At 38.5% G+C, this 19097-nt stretch overlaps 1 protein-coding gene across 1 annotated transcript in view; it reads left to right on the top strand.

Annotated features, from left to right (window-relative positions):
* Positions 1 to 15280, top strand: part of rps6ka2 (ribosomal protein S6 kinase, polypeptide 2) — a 37001-nt gene extending 21721 nt beyond the window's left edge. Inside the window, exons 9-22 of the mRNA XM_026320592.1 lie at positions 5965 to 6035; positions 6283 to 6371; positions 6597 to 6661; positions 9029 to 9131; positions 9285 to 9436; positions 9765 to 9884; positions 10660 to 10749; positions 10918 to 11076; positions 11369 to 11530; positions 11658 to 11734; positions 12090 to 12207; positions 12334 to 12390; positions 13070 to 13150; positions 15113 to 15280. Of these exons, the coding sequence (XP_026176377.1) occupies positions 5965 to 6035; positions 6283 to 6371; positions 6597 to 6661; positions 9029 to 9131; positions 9285 to 9436; positions 9765 to 9884; positions 10660 to 10749; positions 10918 to 11076; positions 11369 to 11530; positions 11658 to 11734; positions 12090 to 12207; positions 12334 to 12390; positions 13070 to 13150; positions 15113 to 15280 (1512 nt within the window). The remainder of the gene's footprint in view (positions 1 to 5964; positions 6036 to 6282; positions 6372 to 6596; positions 6662 to 9028; positions 9132 to 9284; positions 9437 to 9764; positions 9885 to 10659; positions 10750 to 10917; positions 11077 to 11368; positions 11531 to 11657; positions 11735 to 12089; positions 12208 to 12333; positions 12391 to 13069; positions 13151 to 15112) is intronic.
* The last annotated feature ends 3817 nt before the right edge of the window (positions 15281 to 19097 follow it).

The following is a 19097-nucleotide window of genomic DNA, read 5'->3' as shown; positions in this document are numbered from 1 at the left end:
CATGATTTCCAGGCATTGTCTCACTTTACACAATAGGTGAGAGTTGAAACATAGGCTATCTTCAGAGTTCATACAGAGTTCACATCCATATATGTACAGTGGGTACGGAAAGTATTCAGACCCCTTTAAATTTTTCACTCTTTGTGTCATTGCAGCCATTTGCCAAAATCAAAAAAGTTAATTTTATTTCTCGTTAATGTACACTCAGCACCCCATCTTGACAGAAAAAAACAGAAATGCAGAAATTTTTGCAAATTTATTAAAAAAGAAAAACTGAAATATCACATGGTCATAAGTATTCAGACCCTGTGCTCAGTATTGAGTAGAAGCACCCTTTTGAGCTAGTACAGCCATGAGTCTTCTTGGGAATGATGCAACAAGTTTTTCACACCTGGATTTGGGGATCCTCTGCCATTCTTCCTTGCAGATCCTCTCCAGTTCTGTCAGGTTGGATGGTGAACGTTGGTGGACAGCCATTTTCAGGTCTCTCCAGAGATGCTCAATTGGGTTTAGGTCAGGGCTCTGGCTGGGCCAGTCCAGTCGGAAGCCACTGCTTTGTTATTTTAGCTGTGTGCTTAGGGTCATTGTCCTGTTGAAAGGTGAACCTTCGGCCCAGTCTGAGGTCCTGAGCACTCTGGAAGAGGTTTTCTTCCAGGATATCTCTGTACTTGGCCGAATTCATCTTTCCTTCAATTGCAACCAGTCGTCCTGTCCCTGCAGCTGAAAAACACCCCCACAACATGATGCTCCCATCACCATGTTTCACTGTAGGGATTGTATTGGGCAGGTGATGAGCAGTGCCTGGTTTTCTCCACACATACCGCTTAGAATTAATGCCAAAAAGTTCAATCTTGGTCTCATCAGACCAGAGAATCTTTTTTCTCATACTCTGGGAGTCCTTCGTGTGTCTTTTGGCAAACTCTATGCGGGCTTTCATGTGTCTTGCACTGAGGAGAGGCTTCCGTCGGGCCACTCTGCCATAAAGCCCCGACTGGTGGAGGGCTGCAGTGATAGTTGACTTTGTGGAACTTTCTCCCATCTCCCTACTGCATCTCTGGAACTCAGCCACAATGATCTTTGGGTTCTTCTTTACCTCTCTCACCAAGGCTCTTCTGCCACGATTGCTCAGTTTGGCTGGACGGCCAGGTCTAGGAAGAGTTCTGGTCGTCCCAAACTTTTTCCGTTTGAGGATTATGGAGGCCACTGTGCTCTTAGGAACCTTGAGTGCTGCAGAAATTCTTTTGTAACCTTGCCCAGATCTGTGCCTTGCCACAATTCTGTCTCTGAGCTCCTTGGGCAGTTCCTTCGACCTCATGATTCTCATTTGCTCTGACATGCACTGTGAGCTGTAAGGTCTTATATAGACAGGTGTGTGCCTTTCCTAATCAAGTCCAATCAGTTTAATTAAACACAGCTGGACTCCAATGAAGGAGCAGAACCATCTCAAGGAGGATCAGAAGAAATGGACAGCATGTGAGTTAAATATGAGTGTCACTGCAAAGGGTCTGAATACTTATGACCATGTGATATTTCAGTTTTTCTTTTTTAATAAATTTGCAAAAATTTCTACATTTGTTTTTTTTTCTGTCAAGATGGGGTGCTGAGTGTACATTAATGAGAAATAAAATGAACTTTTTTGATTGTGGCAAATGGCTGCAATGACACAAAGAGTGAAAAATTTAAATGGGTCTGAATACTTTCCGTACCCACTGTATATGTCTTGGTGAGATAAGCAGAAAAACAGGAAACATCCCCAACTGTGACATTTACACCGTTATTTTGGTTGCTCAACTGAGGCATGCCTGGTTGCCCCCTTTGTATAAAGCTGTCTGCAAAATCCCTTAAGCTGCAAAATGACAATTCTCATAACACAGTCAGCAATTTACAATGCCCTTATTCTAACACTAAGAATGACTGGCTGCCTAATGTCCACTGCTGTTACACATGGTGACCATTCTCAGCTATTTAGAGCAAGTGACTCTGTGGCTGTTTTAAATGTACCCCCCCTCCCACTCTGGGCTTAGGTCACCATAGCACAGTGATTCTCAAACTGTGGGGGGCGCGACGCCGTGACAGGTGGGGCGCAGCGAACGGGAATAAATTTGTCTAATTTTGTGTATATCCTAATTCATAATTTTCTTTACTGACAAACACCATACATGCAAAATAAAACAACCACATACAAAGAAATGTGTCATTAAAAAACACAAATAGAGGGAAACAAGAGGAACCAAGCAGAAATGTTTAACTTCGGCACTTAATCGTAGCAGAACAATAAGCAAACTTTCACACAGCAACGCAATGATTAGTGGGCATAACAATGGATAAATTTGTTACACGGACACCTGGCGACTCCACGCCAGCAGACAAAAACACGACAAAAAGCCAGCCAAAAAGAAAATACGATGAAGCCTACCTGGGTCTTGGATTCATAGTGGGGCTAGTGGGGGCAGAGGAGAGACCCATGTGTGTTGTGTGTCTTAAACGACTGGCAGCAGACAGCATGAGACCCAACAAATTAAAAAGACACTTAGAAACAACGCACCCCAATCTCGTCAATAAACCACTCGACTTTTTTAAAAGAAAATTGGCAGAATACCGTCAGCAGGAAAATCGAATGGTAAATGGTAATCTTTTTTTTTCACAGAATGCAACATGCCTAAGTAATTACACAACTGCACTTTAATTTTATTTATTTTGAACTCTGTATTATTTATTTAGAAGTTATTTTGAATAAATTTGAAAATTTTAAGTTTGAAATAAGTTTCATTGTCATTTTTTGGGTGAAGTGGGGCTTGAAACTTTATGCTCGGCCTTAAGTGGGGAATGGCAGGAAAAGTTTGAGAACCACTGCCATAGCACCAGCTCACAAAGCAATAGCAGAACAACAGCTGTCTGTAGTTGGTAATTAAGAATGACTGGCTGCCTAAGGTCCACTGCTGTTACACATGGTGACCGTTCTCAGCTATGCAGAGCAAGTGACTGTCTTAAATTGTACTCCCCCTCCCACTCTGGGGTTAAATCACCATAGCAACAGCTCACAAAGCAGCAGCAGAGATCAAAGCTGTCTGTGGTTAGTAATTAAGAATGACTGCCAAATGCTGTCACACATGGGGACCATTCTCAGTTATTTAGAGCAATTTACTCTGTGGCTGTTTACCATGTCAGCTATGGTGTCATCTTCCAACGGGCCATGTTCGGACTTTCACAATAAAGGTCTAGTCATTTATAGGAAGATATTAAATTTTCTGTAAAGTAAAAGAAATATTCAAAATAAAGTCCAGATTCTAGTAAAAAGTCCCATGAATCTCCTGCAGCACCTTGTCCTTTCAAAATAAAAGCCCTGAAATAGCATCTTCTCAATAGAAAAGCCCTGAAACAGCAACTCAATATTAAAACGGTTGTTGCCTATTGGCATACAGCTTCAGGTACCAAGTGAGGCCATTTTCAATATCAGCCATGGTTTTCTGACATGGTGAGACTTTCACAATAACAGTCCACAGTTATTTATAGGATGATATTACATTTTTGTAAAGTATAAGGAATATTCAAAATAAAGTCCAGATTCTTGTATAAGGTCCCAAGAGTCTCCTGCAGCACTTTGTCCTTTCAAAATAAAAGCCCTAAAATAGCATTTTCTCAATAGAAAAGCCCTGAAACAGCAACTCAATATTAAAACGGATGTTGGTTATTGGCATACAGCTTCAGGCACCCAGTGAGGCTATTTTCCATGTCAGGCATGGTTTCTGACATGGTCAGACTTTCACAATAAAAGTCTACAGTTAGAATATTCCAAATAAAATCCAGATTCTTTTGTAAGTTCCCATGAGTCTCCTGCCACTCGTTGTCCCTTCATATTAAAAACATTTTTATAGCATTTTCTCAAAACAAAAGCACCCTCACTACAATTCGTATTTCTCAATTATTGCAACCGCGTCAGGCGATTCAAAACATGCTTCGGCGACGCTGTTTGCGGCAATCAGCAATCCCAACGCAATTTCTTCAGAAATTGCATCGTCTAGTTTATTATAATCTTCGAATATTTAGTCTTCACTCCATTTCTGTATTTTCTGTTGTGCTGTTCAGTTAACTTGTGTATTAGCCTATAGCCTATGATTATTATTCCCTGGTGTTTTAATGTGGGTATTGCAATCATCAGTCCAAAAAACATCTTGTGACCAGCATATATCAAAGACTTTGTACAGTGAAGACAATACACCGGCAGCTCAGTGGCCACATACATGTCAACTGGACTGGAACCTTAATTACAGCAATTTAGCTATTTTAGTATTATGTACAGACAAATGGAGTGGCATCAGAGCTGACATACAGACATATGGGCATTTCAAGAGCACTGGGTACTGCTAACTATTGGCAAAATGCCAAAATGCCATGGCATCTCCTAAAATGCCGTGGCAGATGCAGTGGCACCTCCTAAAATGCCATGGCAGATACATTGGCATCTCTTGAAATGCTGTGGCATCTGCAGTGGCACCTCCTAAAATGCAGTGGCAGATGCAGTGGCACCTCTTAAAATGCTGTGGCAGATGCATTGGCATGGGAAAACCCCCTACTGTCAGGTCAGTCACCTGTGTGATGAGGAAGATGGTCAACATTGGGGCTTTTAGCTTGGCTAGCTCCAACGCTGCCACGGAGAGGTAAACAGAGATGGTAGAGGATCAAGGTCAAACAGGTACATGGTGTGGCGCCTGCGTCAGGTTGTAACAGCCGAAGTGGGCATCCTGGAGCGGTTGGACCAGCTCTGGAGGGACACGGGAGCTTACACCTGTTAGCCGCTGTAATGATGATGCCCGGAAGCTCTTGTAATAGCTGAGCCATGGCCCGCAAGATGTAGAAGAGGCCGGTTAGCATGCTAGCAGCAGACAGTTGCACCGGCTCGCTCTCCAGTGGGGAGGGTGTGGAGCAGGGAGCTGTCCAGTGAGTGGTGTGGCAAGGAGGCAGAGTCGTCCGACTCTGGGTCCAAGGCTAATCCCAGGATGGGTTTGAGCTCATCACCAGGAGTTCCCTTGGCAGGAGAGAGACTTGAGAACCCGCGGGAGCGGACAGAAGAGCAAAGGGAGGAGTCCTCTTCTCGGTCTGCCAGCACTCTTCGGCGGCAAGAATGAATAATTCCGCCCTCTGGCGGAGTGCCTCAAGGGGCAGCCGCTAGCAGAACATGCAGTACGCCCTTGTGGTGAGGGCCTTGCCAACGTATTCCACTCCCATGCAGCCCACGCAGCAGGGATGCAGGTCGTCCCCAAAGATGTAGCCAGTACCACAGTCACAGCAGATTCTAGTGACACCGCAGTCATGATTGAAGATCTTGCTCTCAGTACTTGGGTTAAAGAAAAGAAAGAAAAGAGCTCGCCCGAACCACCGTTTTACATCTGGGAGCTGCGGACGTGGCTGGGACACTCGGTTCGGGCAAGGGGGCCCACCACATGTGGCCTAAACAAATTTCTCTTCATTGCGAAGGCGTGAAGAAGGGATATGACCCATAGCGATAGCCCAGACAGCTGTGCTCCAATGAGACAGAACAAGTAAAATATAATATTATTAATCATTAACCCTCTGATGCACCCAAGCACATTTTTGTGTGCAGTGGGAGTGTTAATCATTAATGGCATTATAACAGGGAAATATCAATTTTGGGGCTGTCACAGCAAATTGTGATGTTCATGTTTTGAACATCATTGCTGTTGCAGAGACAGACACTGACAAGTCACTGAGGTTGATTATGGTAAAAAATGAAAGAAATGTCTATGTTTGTACATTTTTGTGTCTGACGGTGTGAGCTCATGCAACACCGCACTCATTTTAACAAAAATTTTAAGCTACAGGTTTAATATTTGTTAATGTTTCTGCTCTATATATCACAAAGAAAGTCTTATTCTCATTTTGCAGAAGTCAAATACAGAAACTAATTATACTAACTGGTTGGACACGTTGCCATCTCTTTTTCAGTTTGAGATGTTGACAGGATCATTACCATTCCAAGGAAAAGATCGGAAGGAAACAATGGCGCTTATTTTAAAGTAAGATATATTCAAGCTGTTTTTTTATGACCAATATATATGGTCTCGATATAGACTTCAGTTGATATTTCTAATTTTAGGTGTCATGTTTCATTAGTGTGTTTTTCTTAATTTTTACCTGATTTAATAGTGTTTTTTATGTATATCATGTATAGGCTATTGTTGCATTTTCCTCAGATTTTCTCTCTTATGATCTCATTTCTTATTTTTTACACTCCTTTCAACATAAGCTATGCTGTCTTTACAGAGCTAAGCTGGGAATGCCACAGTTCCTCAGTCCTGAAGTGCAGAGTTTATTAAGAGCACTCTTCAAGAGGAACCCTGCTAATCGCCTAGGTGCTGTAAATGTAAATCTTGAAAACTGACAGTCAGATATGTTTTGAGAATAATCGTAGTGCATCTAGATTTTTGTGCCTCTTTGAATAATTCTGGTCAGTTATTACCTGGAGGGAAGCAAAACATGAGGGACAATAAGGCTGCAAACTAAAATAAAATGAGGCATTTTAAACACTTTTTGTCCAATAAATGTAAGCATTAATATCCTGTCTGTGTGATCAACAGGTGCAGGACCAGAAGGAGTGGAAGAAATAAAAAGACATCGGTTCTTTGCGTCAGTAGACTGGAACGTAAGTGTGATTTCTGACGAATATTCAGTAGTCTACATAAATTTTAAGCTGTCAATTTTCAATTTTTTTTTCAGACACTATATACCAGGCCAATATTAACTTGTATTATTCACTTGTACAGTTTTTGGTGTTAAATACATGCTGTATATAGAGTAGTCTATATATAGTGTGAAAAAAGTACACAGACCCAATAGACCAAAGACACTAGTGTAAGAAACAACAAAGTTGTCTTACACTAGCATTTCTATAGACAGTGTCTGAAAGTGTATCAGGTATGGTGAACTATGGTTAGATATAAATAGCCTGCTACAATACACTAACTACAACTGTTCATCGATACTGTATATTCATTTTTACATTAAATTGCTTCCTGTAAGGCTGTTGGTGAGAAATCTCAATTTTCATTTCTTATAAAAAACAAATCGTGACAAATGTACTGATTTCTAAGTGTCACGAAACGGGGGTGTGGTGTGAAGGAGGAGAGGTGAGGACCCAAATGCAGGACCAAGGAACTTTATTAGTCCTGGGATCTCCAGGACAAACTCACACACGAAACATGTACCGGATGAGACGGCAGAAAACAAGGAGAGACCGGGTGAAACGGTCAATACAGAAACACACTTATTCATTAACTTACTTCACTCATTCGTTAATGATCCGGCGGGGAACAAAGGAACGAGGGAGGTATAAATAGGCGAAACCCAAAAGGTAATCAAACACAGGTGAACATAACGGGGACAGGTGAAACTCATGAACACAATTACACATAAAGCTGCTAGAGACTAGAACGGGGAGAAAACAGGAAGTCAATACAAAATACGAGTCCTCTGGCAGGAAGTCCCCAGAGGGACTCATGACACTAAGATGCAGTATTCATATTAGTGGTTAAATTTAAAAACATTTATTCAAACAATACATTTGTATCACATTGTTGACTATAGTTCTCATGCCATTCCTCAAAATATGCCCACGAACATGAATCATTAAATATCCTTGTTATTATCCCACCCTTATTGTAACTACTCGTCTTATCTGCAATAGCCTTTCTCAAAGTGTGCACTCATACACATATATTTTAACTACACATATTCTTGTGTTATCATAATCTAACCTTGACATCCACTGGGGCCCACTCTTTCAACTGTAAGCACTCTTGGCCACTTAAACATAACTGAATCATGCTCTGAAACTCCATTTGTTTCTGGTCAACTTCTCTATAAGCTACTGGTTTATATGTGAGTAACATTCATGCTCCAGAAGACCCATACTGGATTTGTGAACAATTAAAAGCAATTCAACAATTGGTGAAAGCCTCCACATGGTACTTTTAATGTTTCATTTACCAACTGTTATGAGAGTAACAGACATTCCTTTTTAAAAAACACAGAAGCACTGTTTCAGATCTTTGTAAAAACCAACATCATATTTTAGAATTTATTAATACAATACCATGAGCATAGTTCAAGTATATTAATCCGATTTAATGCTTGTTAATGTTAAAGGAGTGAGGAAGCTCAACCCATCATTTATCAAATTTAAATGTATGCATCCACCAGGCTGACTGTTGATTGTTACTTTCCTTGAAACACAGGTTTTGATAAACAGAAATAGGTAATAGTAAAGTCACTTATTGTTATATAGATTGCAGACATGTCCCCTACAGGTGGTATATCTACATGAAATAATAAAATCTTTTAAAGCCCACATGGTCACATCATTGCACCTGCTTCTTTTTTATCAGAGATGTTCAGAAGGCTTGTGGCTCTTGCATATCCATTGTAGTGAGTAGTGATGTTCTCAGTTCTAATAAAATCCACTGACAAAATCTGCACCCTTACCTCCTCAGAAACTGTGCATCACAAATGAAATGGCATTTAAAATTGGTAACAGTACTAGGCTAGGCTAACCATAAAAAGGTCCTAGTAATCTGTGTTTCTTAATGTTTCTGGTATCCTTTACTTTTCTTATATGTGTTAACTACTCAAAGAAATCTTGTCCGACTGGTCACTGCAAGTAATGACACTACAGAGGTGACACCTGCAGGCCATGGTCTGTAATACACTTAAGTAAATAATCCTCTGCTGTTAAATTTTAACATGAGGCAGTGTGAATGCTGGCTAAGCATTTGTTTACAAGTTCAAACCTGCTGTAGGTGTAAGATGTAAGTAGGTGGGAAGTAAGCATTTCTTAACTGTGGAGGAACACAACATGTATTTCCAGTGGCATTCAACCAGCAATTTAATGGAAAGAAAGCCACCTCTTTCTGTAAATTCATATATAATCATTATGTTGTGCCAGCTAATACTGATGATTCATTGACTGAATGATTATGATGTTGATGGTTATTGTTGCCATTGTTTTCTGCAGAAGTTGTACAAGAAGGAAGTGAGGCCTCCTTTCAAACCAACTGTTGGAAGACCTGAAGACACATTTCATTTTGACCCTGAATTCACCTCCAGGACACCGACTGGTAAATAAAACATACACATACATATATGCATAGATAAAAGGATGTGAATCCTTTAATCAAAGGCACTGAATGTGAAAGTGTAATTTTCCCATCATAGTAAGTTACCATATTAATATTTGTACTGTATCTGTTTGTGTCTTTTTGCATTTCCAGATTCTCCTGGCATCCCTCCCAGTGCAAACACACACCAGTTGTTTCGTGGTTTCAGCTTTGTTGCAACTAATCAATACCAGGAGCCCAGTGTTGCTACAGTAGCGCCTTCTCATCAGGAGGTGAACAACATCAATCCTGTTGTTCAGGTGTTTGTCATTTAAGAAAACAATAAAAGTCCTTACCCCACATCTAATTAGGTGATGCACTCACTAGCTTAGCGGAGATCAAATTAATTTTGTAAATAAATCATGGACCCACTACTTTTATGAATTAAGTGACATATAAGCAGACAATAAGTATGAGATTGGCAATTTAATAATGCTTCCCTTTCTTAATGTTATGCTCATGAATCACTGTATAAGCTACTATACTAATGCATGACCTGGCCAATGAGCAAAGTGATTACTCACTCACCTAATGTATGACTTTGATGTGTGTATGAAATATAATGGTAGAAACATTGTGTGTTCCCTGCTGCAGTGCCATGGTGATTTCACTTTTAGTGATATTTATGAGCTGAAGGAAGAAGTCAGACAGACGGCAACTTCTGTCTGCAGAAGATGTCTTCACAGAATTACTGCTGTGGAGTATTCAGTGAAGGTAGTGGACAGTACACCTTACACAAACTGTACAGATGTTCTGTTCTTTCTTCTTTCTAAGCTTTGAGTCTCTGTCATTACTGTGGTTGAAAAATGAAAGCATAACTTTAGTACAGGGTAAAGTGTCTTGTTATGCAGTCACATTATGTAATATTATACTCACTGTACTGAAAAACGTGTATCATTAAATTTGGTTACTACAGCATTAATATATATGGTGAACTTTATTTCTGTACTTAAGATTGGACCAAGGTCATCTTCTACAAGATATATGTTTAAAGTTTTTGCTGGACAGGAAAACAATAAAAATTCTAATTGAAAAAGTATGGTAACTACAGCTATCAGACAGATGTAGTCTATTAAAATGTGCAATATTTGCCTCTGGAATGTGGTGGAGTAGAAGTATAAAATAAAGTACCTCAAATCTATACTTAAGTAAATGCACTTTGTTACACCACTATCAGGTGTAAACAGGGATATTTTTCTTATCTCGTGAAAAGTTGGTTATTTGGAGATGCAAGGTTTCATAGTGTGCAAAAAAGATTTTTATTTTATTATTTATATTCAACCACACAAAATGCAGTAATACTTAGTAGTACATGCTAACTCCTAATTTTCCTTATGCTGGGTGAGTAATGCATTGTTAGAAGAACTAGGGAGTGTAGAATGAAACCACCCAAACAACAGTCTGTGCGTCTTTGGCACTTACAGGTGTACTTACATTTTGCAATTGTATGTCGTCTACAACATATCCTGTGTTTCTGTTTTTATGCCAGATAATTGACAGAGCCAGGAAAGATCCAACAGAAGAGACTGAGATCCTGTTGCGATATGGACAGCATCCAAATATTATTACCTTGAAGGACGTAAGTGTAACTCCCCAGCCCCTCAAACATGTTGCGTTTTTTTCAAAACCATATTAAAATGAAAAGTAGAACTTTAGCATTTTTATCAAGCCATTTTAATAAGCAATGTGTGTCTATCTCATAACCAACTGTGTGTGTGTGCGTGTGCGTGTGCGTGGGGTTACTTAGGTGTTTGACGATGGCCAGTATGTGTTCCTGGTTCAGGATTTACTGAGAGGAGATGAGCTGCTGGACAGAGCGCTGGCAGTGCCACATTTTACAGAGAGAGATGCATCCGACATTGTCTGCACACTGACCAAGACTGTGGAATATTTACACTCACAGGGGGTATAATGAGACAAACAAACAAACAAACAAACAAAAATAAACATATAGACAAATGGCAAGTTCACAGCCACCTGGAATATACATATGTGGAAACAACTAAATACTTTGTGGATCCAAATGTGTCAGCTGATTGCTCTTGAATTCAATGTGATTGGATCTAAGTCAGTGAAACACACTGATAAAGACAGAGACAGCTTCACAAATGCTGGCACTGTAAAAGTAAAAGTACGGTAATTATGTGAAAAATAATTTTGCATGTGTGTGTGTTTTGTTTTGTGTGTTTTATTTTCAGGTCGTACATCGAGACCTGAAACCCAGTAATATTCGTTATTCTGACGACAGTGGACTCCCTGAAAGCATCAGGATTTGTGATTTTGGTTTTGCCAAACAACTCAGAGCTGAAAATGGCTTGTTAATGACCCCTTGTTACACAGCCACATTCATGGCTCCTGAGGTATGTTAATAATTACAATCTGTAACATCTTACCAACACTTGCACAATGAAACAGCTATCAATACATTAATAAATAAATGATCACAGAAACTGATTCCATGAGTCCTGTGTGTGTATTTGTGTGCAGGTTTTGAGGAAGCAGGGTTATGATGCAGCCTGTGACATATGGAGCCTGGGTATCCTTCTCTACACCATGATAGCTGGGTGAGTAAAAAAGCATTTTAAACTGCCAGCACTGCCAGACTGCTGCATGACAGATCAGTTTTCCAGCATAACAAACAAATGAAATGTTGCCATTTTCTGTAAACACTCCCTGTGCTGCTGTACTGAATAACTGTACAGCCAATAATAGATCATGTGCAGTATTTTACTTATGCCAAATCTGAGCCTATTTCATTTTATTTGATCTGCGGTGGGTGTTACAATCTCCAGATTTTAAAATGTGAAAGGTTTTAATTTAGCAAATATTTTTCACAACATTTGTAATTTTGAGAAGACTCTCATATTTCATTCTAATGATTCACCGAGCCTCTGTCATTTTTTTTATTCTTATGGCCAGTTTCAGCCCATTTGCCAGCACATCCGAGGACACAGCAGAGGAAATTCTGGCTCAAATTGGCAGTGGAAAATTCATTATAACAGGGGGAAACTGGGACTTGGTATCAGATGCTGCCAAGGTTATGTTTTAATATTTTCCCATTAAGATATAGATACGTATGAAGTGGATGTATTACTGACATCATTGTACTGGTACTGCCTAAATATACTAATATGACTTATGTATGTCTACATATAATTGACAGGACATTGTGATGAAGATGCTCCATGTGGACCCTCACCAGCGCCTGACTGCTCCCCAGGTACTAGTCCAAAATGTACCTTAGTGTGCTTTGTTAGGCTATAGGTCTTATTGACCATTTGCAGTCTGTCGACAGGAAACATTGTTACATATCCTACAAACATTAACTTAGCACGTTACACTGTACCTTGACTTGGCTTTAAAAACATGCAATGTCGGGTATTGTGCAGAACCTGCCTTGCTCCTGTTGCTACCTCACCATTTCATTAATGAAGACCAGTCCTTATTGTCAGTGCCTTATGTTGTTGTAACAATTATTACATGTTTACAAGGCTGGAAGTTCAACAAATCAGGCAATATACTACTGTGATTAAAGTACTTAAATATAAATGTCATTCATATCATTTCATACTTTACCAAATTTCATCATAACATATAAGCCTGGCCTACAGGAAAGAACAGTTTGTTTAATCTATCTAATATTGTGTTGGTCATATTTATTGTTCATGTTTGTTGAATAATAGAGAAGATAAACAATAACTACATAATAAATTATAATCGCAATATTGGTAAAGTAAAATTATAATTAGATTATTTTCCAAAATTGTTCTATTCTCTAAGCCTTTGAAGTGCAGTCATGGCATAGTATATAATGTTAGCTATATTGTATTGTTTGTATGTATAATCACTGTTAGGGTTTGCTGACATTAGAAAATCATTTTTATTATGATGCTTTTTAGGTTCTTCGTCACCCCTGGATTGTTGAAAGAGACCAGCTCTCTGACAGAGCTTTAACCAGACAAGATGCACTCACCGTCAAGGTGTGACTGTTTGTACACTGTTTGGAAAGTATTCACAGCACTTCACTTTCTCCACATTTTATTTCATGATACAGCCTTATTCCTAAATGGATTAAATTTTCCTCAAAATTCTACAAACGATGCCCCATAATGACAACGTGAAAGAAGTTTGCTTGTTTGAAATCTTTGCAAATTTATTATTATTAAATTTATTATTAAATTTATTTATTATTATTATAATAAAAAACAAGAAAAAAATCATGTGAATCATATGAATACATACGTATTCACAGCCTTTGCACAATACTTTGTTGAAGGACCTTTGGCACCAATTACAGCCTCAAGTCTTTTTGAGTATGATGCTACAAGCTTGGCACACCTATTTTTGGGCAGTTTCTACCATTCTTCTTTGCAGTACCTCTCAAGAGCCATCAGGTTGGATGAGGAGCATCAGTGCACAGCCATGTTCAGATCTCTCCAGAGATGTTCAATCAGGTTGAAGTCTGGGCTCTGGCTGGGATGTATACTCCCAGTTCCTGCCGCTGAAAAACATCCCCACAGCATGATGCTGCCACCACCATGCATCACTGTAGGGATGATATTGGCCAGGTGGTGCATGGTGCCTGGTTCCCTCCAGACATGATGCTTGGCATTCAGGCCAAAGACTTCAATCTTTGTTTCACGAGACCAGGGAATTTTGTTTCTTGTGGTCTGGGAGTCCTTCAGGTGCCTTTTGGCAGGCTGTCATGTGCATTTTACTGAGGAGTGGCTTCCATCTGGCCACTACCATATAGGCCTGATACGTGGAGTGCTGCAGAGATGGTTGTTCTTCTGGAAGGTTCAACCCTCTCCACAGAGAAATGCTGGAGCTCTTTCAGAATGACCATCAGGTTCTTGGTTACCTCCCTGACTAAGGCCATTCTCCCCCGAATGCTTAGTTTGGCCAGGCAGCCTCTAGGAAGAGTCCTGGTGGTTGCAAACTTCAATTTATGGATGATGGAGGCCACTGTGCTCATTTGGACCTTCAATGCTGCACAAATTTTTCTGTGCCCTTTCCCAGATCTGTGCTGCGATGCAGTCCTGTCTCAGAGGTCTACAGACAATTCCTTGGACTTCATAGCTTGGTTTGTGCTCTGACATGCACTATTAACTGGGACCTCATATAGACAGGTGTGTGCCTTTCCAAATCATGTCCAATCAACTGAATTTCCAATCAGTTTGTAAAAACATGTCAAGGATGCATCTGAACTCAATTTTGAGTGTTATGGCAAAAGCTGGGAATACTTTTGTACATGTGATTTTTCTGTTTTTTATTTTTAATAAATTTGCTAAGATTTCAAACAAACAAACATTGTCATTAGTGGTATTGTTTATAGAATTTTGAGGATAATAATGAATTAAAAAATTTTGGAATGAGGCTCTAACATAAAAAAATGTGGAAAAAATGAAGCGCTGTGAATCCTTTCCGGATGCACTGTATGTGTGCACAATACCATGAAGGAAAACACATTAGCCTCTGTATTCATATTATGTGAATTTAGTTATAGAAAAAAGGCAGAGCAAAGAGAGATTCAACAGAAGAGATATAATATGATATAATTCTGTAAATCTGAATGTTTGGGACTTTAAAAAGTTTGGTCATTAGTTTCCAAATATGAAAAAGTTAGTGAGAAAGAATTGAGAAAGTGAGAATCGAGTCAGCAATGCTTCCTTGAAACTAAAGGTGTTGTTGCTTAAATTCACATGCTTTGATAAATTATAGTCAAGAAAAAAGGTGATTTTGAAGTGCCTTGAGATGATTTGCATTGTGATTAGGCACTATACAAATACATTGAATTGAATTGAATTGAATTGTTTGCTGCCCTGTACCTACAAACAATCAGCAACTGAAAGAAGCTGCAGTCATTTATCATTTTTTGAGTTGTTGGACAGACTAGGCGACTATTAATGATATATAATGTAGTTTCTATTTTATTCCTCCAGGGGGCCCTCTCAGCCACTTACTCTGCACTGAAGCGCTGTGTTCCGGATCCAGTCTTGGAGTCTGTTCAGTCATCAAGTCTGGCCCAGAGAAGAGGGGTGAAGAAACTGGAGAGTTCAAAAGTTAGTTCAGACCCTAAAGAAAAAGATTTGCCTCAGCAATGTGACTGAAGCTCAAAAGACGTGAAATATAGCACAAACTTTGTTACAAAGTGCTTATAGGCCTAAAAACTGAATGTAGCATTTGGGTGTTTCCCCAAAGGGACCAAGCCTAGTTAAATTAACTAATGAAACATTTCACTTTAGTTCATCCAATTAAATTTAAATCTTCAAATTATAAACAAATATAATACTGTTCAGCTCTAACTTTGAGCTTAGCTTACAGACAAACTTTCTCATAGTTTAAGCATAGCTATAAAACCAGAAGAAATTGGGCTGATCTGTAGCTGATATTCAAAAGGAGCATATGCACAGTACTTATTGGTTATATAGTACATGTGGGAACCCAATAGTGCAATATACTCAGATAAATTGTTAGTTGCCTTGATCCGTATCCACTTGAAAATAGGTCTAATTATTAAAATTAGAAAAAAACAATATGCCAAGCAGTTAGTTTACTTTAATATTTATATTTAGCACATGCATGTATGTCACCAGGGGTTCTCGGACAGGCAAATATTTATACTGTCTTCCACAGTCATGACTTTAACATATGTTTGAATAGTGGCACTTTGATTACAGGTGTTCCTCTGAATTTTAGTTATGCATGTTAAAAATGTAAATATCTTACCAAAGGGAATATTCCTGTGGAGATTCCTTAAGTTATTGCCATTGAAGTCTTATTGTTCATAATGTTTAATAATGTCATTGTACGTACTGCTGTCTTCCATAAATACAGCCTATATAAATGTATTATTAAATGTATCACAACTGCACTTCCTGGATCAGATGCAACAGTGATGGTATTTATGTTGAATGTTTGTTGTGTTTTTTTCATAACAAATTCAGTGTTACTTGGCTTAGGAGTAGTCAATAAACCGTATAGCTTTATATCGCTCTCTTGTAAATGTCAAAATTGTAACAAAACTCTGCAGCCTCTTATACTTTGTATTATTATAGTAGCATTCACTGACAGAGTTGAATATTTTATGTGTGCTTGAGTGTGCCTGCTGCCAGTAGGTTTCTGTTCGCTGTTAGTATCTGAAAGCCAAAATGTTTGAGAACTGTTGGGTCAGAGATTTGTTTATATTGTCTATTGCTTCTGTCCTGATTGTATTTAAAAATTGTACAATAACAAATACGAGGTAAAACTGAACAGAGCATTTTTTAAAGTTATGAGTAGCACACTTTGTGTTTACAGTTACAGTATAGTGTCATACAATTTACTAACAGGAATGTAGATTATGATGCTTCACAATGAATACACATACTGGTCAGAAGTAAAACAACCTGTTGTGATGTGGAACCAATAAGCACTGTAGCAGCCATAAATAATTCATAATTCGTTATTTTATGTTATACATACCAATGCATACAGTATATATGTGGAAGAAGAAGTGGAACTGGGACTAATGCAGTGATGAGTATGGAGATAAGGTTGTAGATTGTGTTGTACAACTATAGGGTCAACATAAATTTGTATATATTGTTTTCTAATTTAGATAGATACATATTTGTACATATTGCCATGGAATACAATCAGTATAGAGGTTAAATTGTTTATATATGGCAACACTGTATATACACAATCTTAACAACTATAGTGCATCATGCATCAATTACTCAGACTGTACATACTGTCTATACTTGGCCAATCATTGAAATTGTTGGCTAGTATGCCAAAGTTTTACAAATAAATAAAAAGGACAGAAAGAACAGTGAAGAGAGTCGTGTTTCATTTATGTAATTTATGCAACTGTGTGCTGACATGTTGGGCAGCATCCTAAAGCTCTTACCCAGGGTTTTTCATCACAGAAAGTAAACAAAAACTAGCACAGTGCAATTCAACACAACAACCCATGACAAGTGTCAAATGTTGGCAGAGCATAAATTGTGATAGTGCGTATTTTTGGAGGTCACCATGTTTTCATTTCAGTTAGGCATTCTTTAAGAAATCTGTAGTAATTAGTAAAAACAATTTAGCCTATATAACGTTACAGCATAAATAGCATAATAAGATATTTGGAATAAATAAAGTAACATAATAAGATATTTGGAATAACTGCCCTGGTGATACTAACACCACTCTATTGCTATATCTTTATAATGGTTGCTAAAAATACTTTTGCTGTCTGCTCGTATACTGTTACTATGGAGTATCCAAAACACCCAGACCAAATATCTTAAGGACTTCATGCCTGTGGAGAGATAAGCTTTTCCTTGAAGAAAATTTAGTTTGTTAAAATGAGACCCACTTTTGGACAGTTTTTAAAATTTCCTCATTTTGAGTTTGAATGACTGGCAGCAGTTTTGTTGCTAGGCAATCACAAATCTGTTAAAAATGTTAATCTATTAGTATGAATTATGTTCCAAATATAAAATATTAAATCTGGAGCTAAAAAAAAATATTTATTGCTTTTTTCCCCCCCTTTTTTTTATCAGTGGGGAATATACTATAGTTTCAGCTGGTGATAGTTCAGCTACTGAATCTAACCCTCCTCTCATTCTTTGCAGTATAGAAGCAAGTACTTGTTAGAGCCACTAGATGGCAACCAATCATAGCCTATTGGTCCACTCTCTCTTTCCATTTCTCAACAGAAGTTGTCCCTTTAGAGCTATAATCCCTAAAAAAAGAATAAAAAAAATTCTTTAATTTCTAACAACCACCAGGCTCACACTGTTCCATAAAAGCTTTTAGCAGGCGCTGAGCTGATGTGTCAGGTGGGTGTGTCAGGCTCATCAGCCCTGACATTTAAGTGCAGTAGTGCTCAGAGCAAAAGGGATTGTAGGATATGAGTAGATACAGATGACAAGCCCCCCTGTGAAGATGATTGTAGTGGAGTGACAAGAGGAGACCAAACAACAGATAGAGAAAGGAGAAGGTGTCGTGAGCAGAGAGATGAAAGGCAAAAGAAAGAAAAAGAGCTCAAGAGAAACAATAACTCAACCCAACAATTACAGCTTGGCAGAATTTAGATTATCTTTCATAAAGGTAGTGCTTTTTCTGAAGCTGTATTAAAAAAAAATAGAAATTTCTCCTTTTATTACAACTATATGTAATGTAGTTTATATTTTATGGTGAGTTAACATCTTCATATAGTACTTTAATCTTGATGTGTACTCAGATACTGTTGCTGTAGCTTTAGGGATTTGTGTAAATCATCAGCAGGAAACCTGGTTTGAACCTTATCATGATTCAGGTCCTTGTGACCCAAACTGCCAACATGACTTTGAGCAAGATATTGAATTGTTACTCACTCTGGAGATGTTGCTTTTGACCTCAGACTTTCCCGCAAAGAGAAAGTGAAAAGACTTTAGGGTTTACAGCATTTTGGCTCATGGTCCTCTCCAAAGAAAATTAAGCAAATTCAATCTACAATATATAAAAGAACCATCAGATCAAGTGAAAATGATCATTAAATCGACCCAGTGTTTAGTTGACCACGGGCAAGTGCAAGCTTTCTACTGTGATTCAGCTTACCCTACCTTCCACTCCAGTATCCAAAACACATGATGATGTTGAAAATGTCAGGCAAATTTTAAAGTCCTAATTATTGCATCGAAGATACAGTACCAAAAAGTGGGGTTGCCATAAATATGACAGGCACCACATCATATTTTGCAGGATTAAAGACCACACAGATAGTGCTTACTGTATTTTTAGATCAGCAGGGGACTATAAGACTCTCATTTTACATCTGGACATGATGATGAATGAAAATAATGCATATCACTGCATATTCAGAATGGATGAAACACGAGCACTGACATATCTTTTTTTTTCTTTTTTTCCCTTTAACGGAAGTATTATTTTTTTGGGCAGTTTTTG

Source organism: Mastacembelus armatus, chromosome 3, assembly GCF_900324485.2.
Source record: "Mastacembelus armatus chromosome 3, fMasArm1.2, whole genome shotgun sequence".
NCBI lineage: Eukaryota > Metazoa > Chordata > Actinopteri > Synbranchiformes > Mastacembelidae > Mastacembelus > Mastacembelus armatus.
Note: the sequence above shows the minus strand (reverse complement) of the source record. Positions and strands in the feature narration are given on the sequence as shown.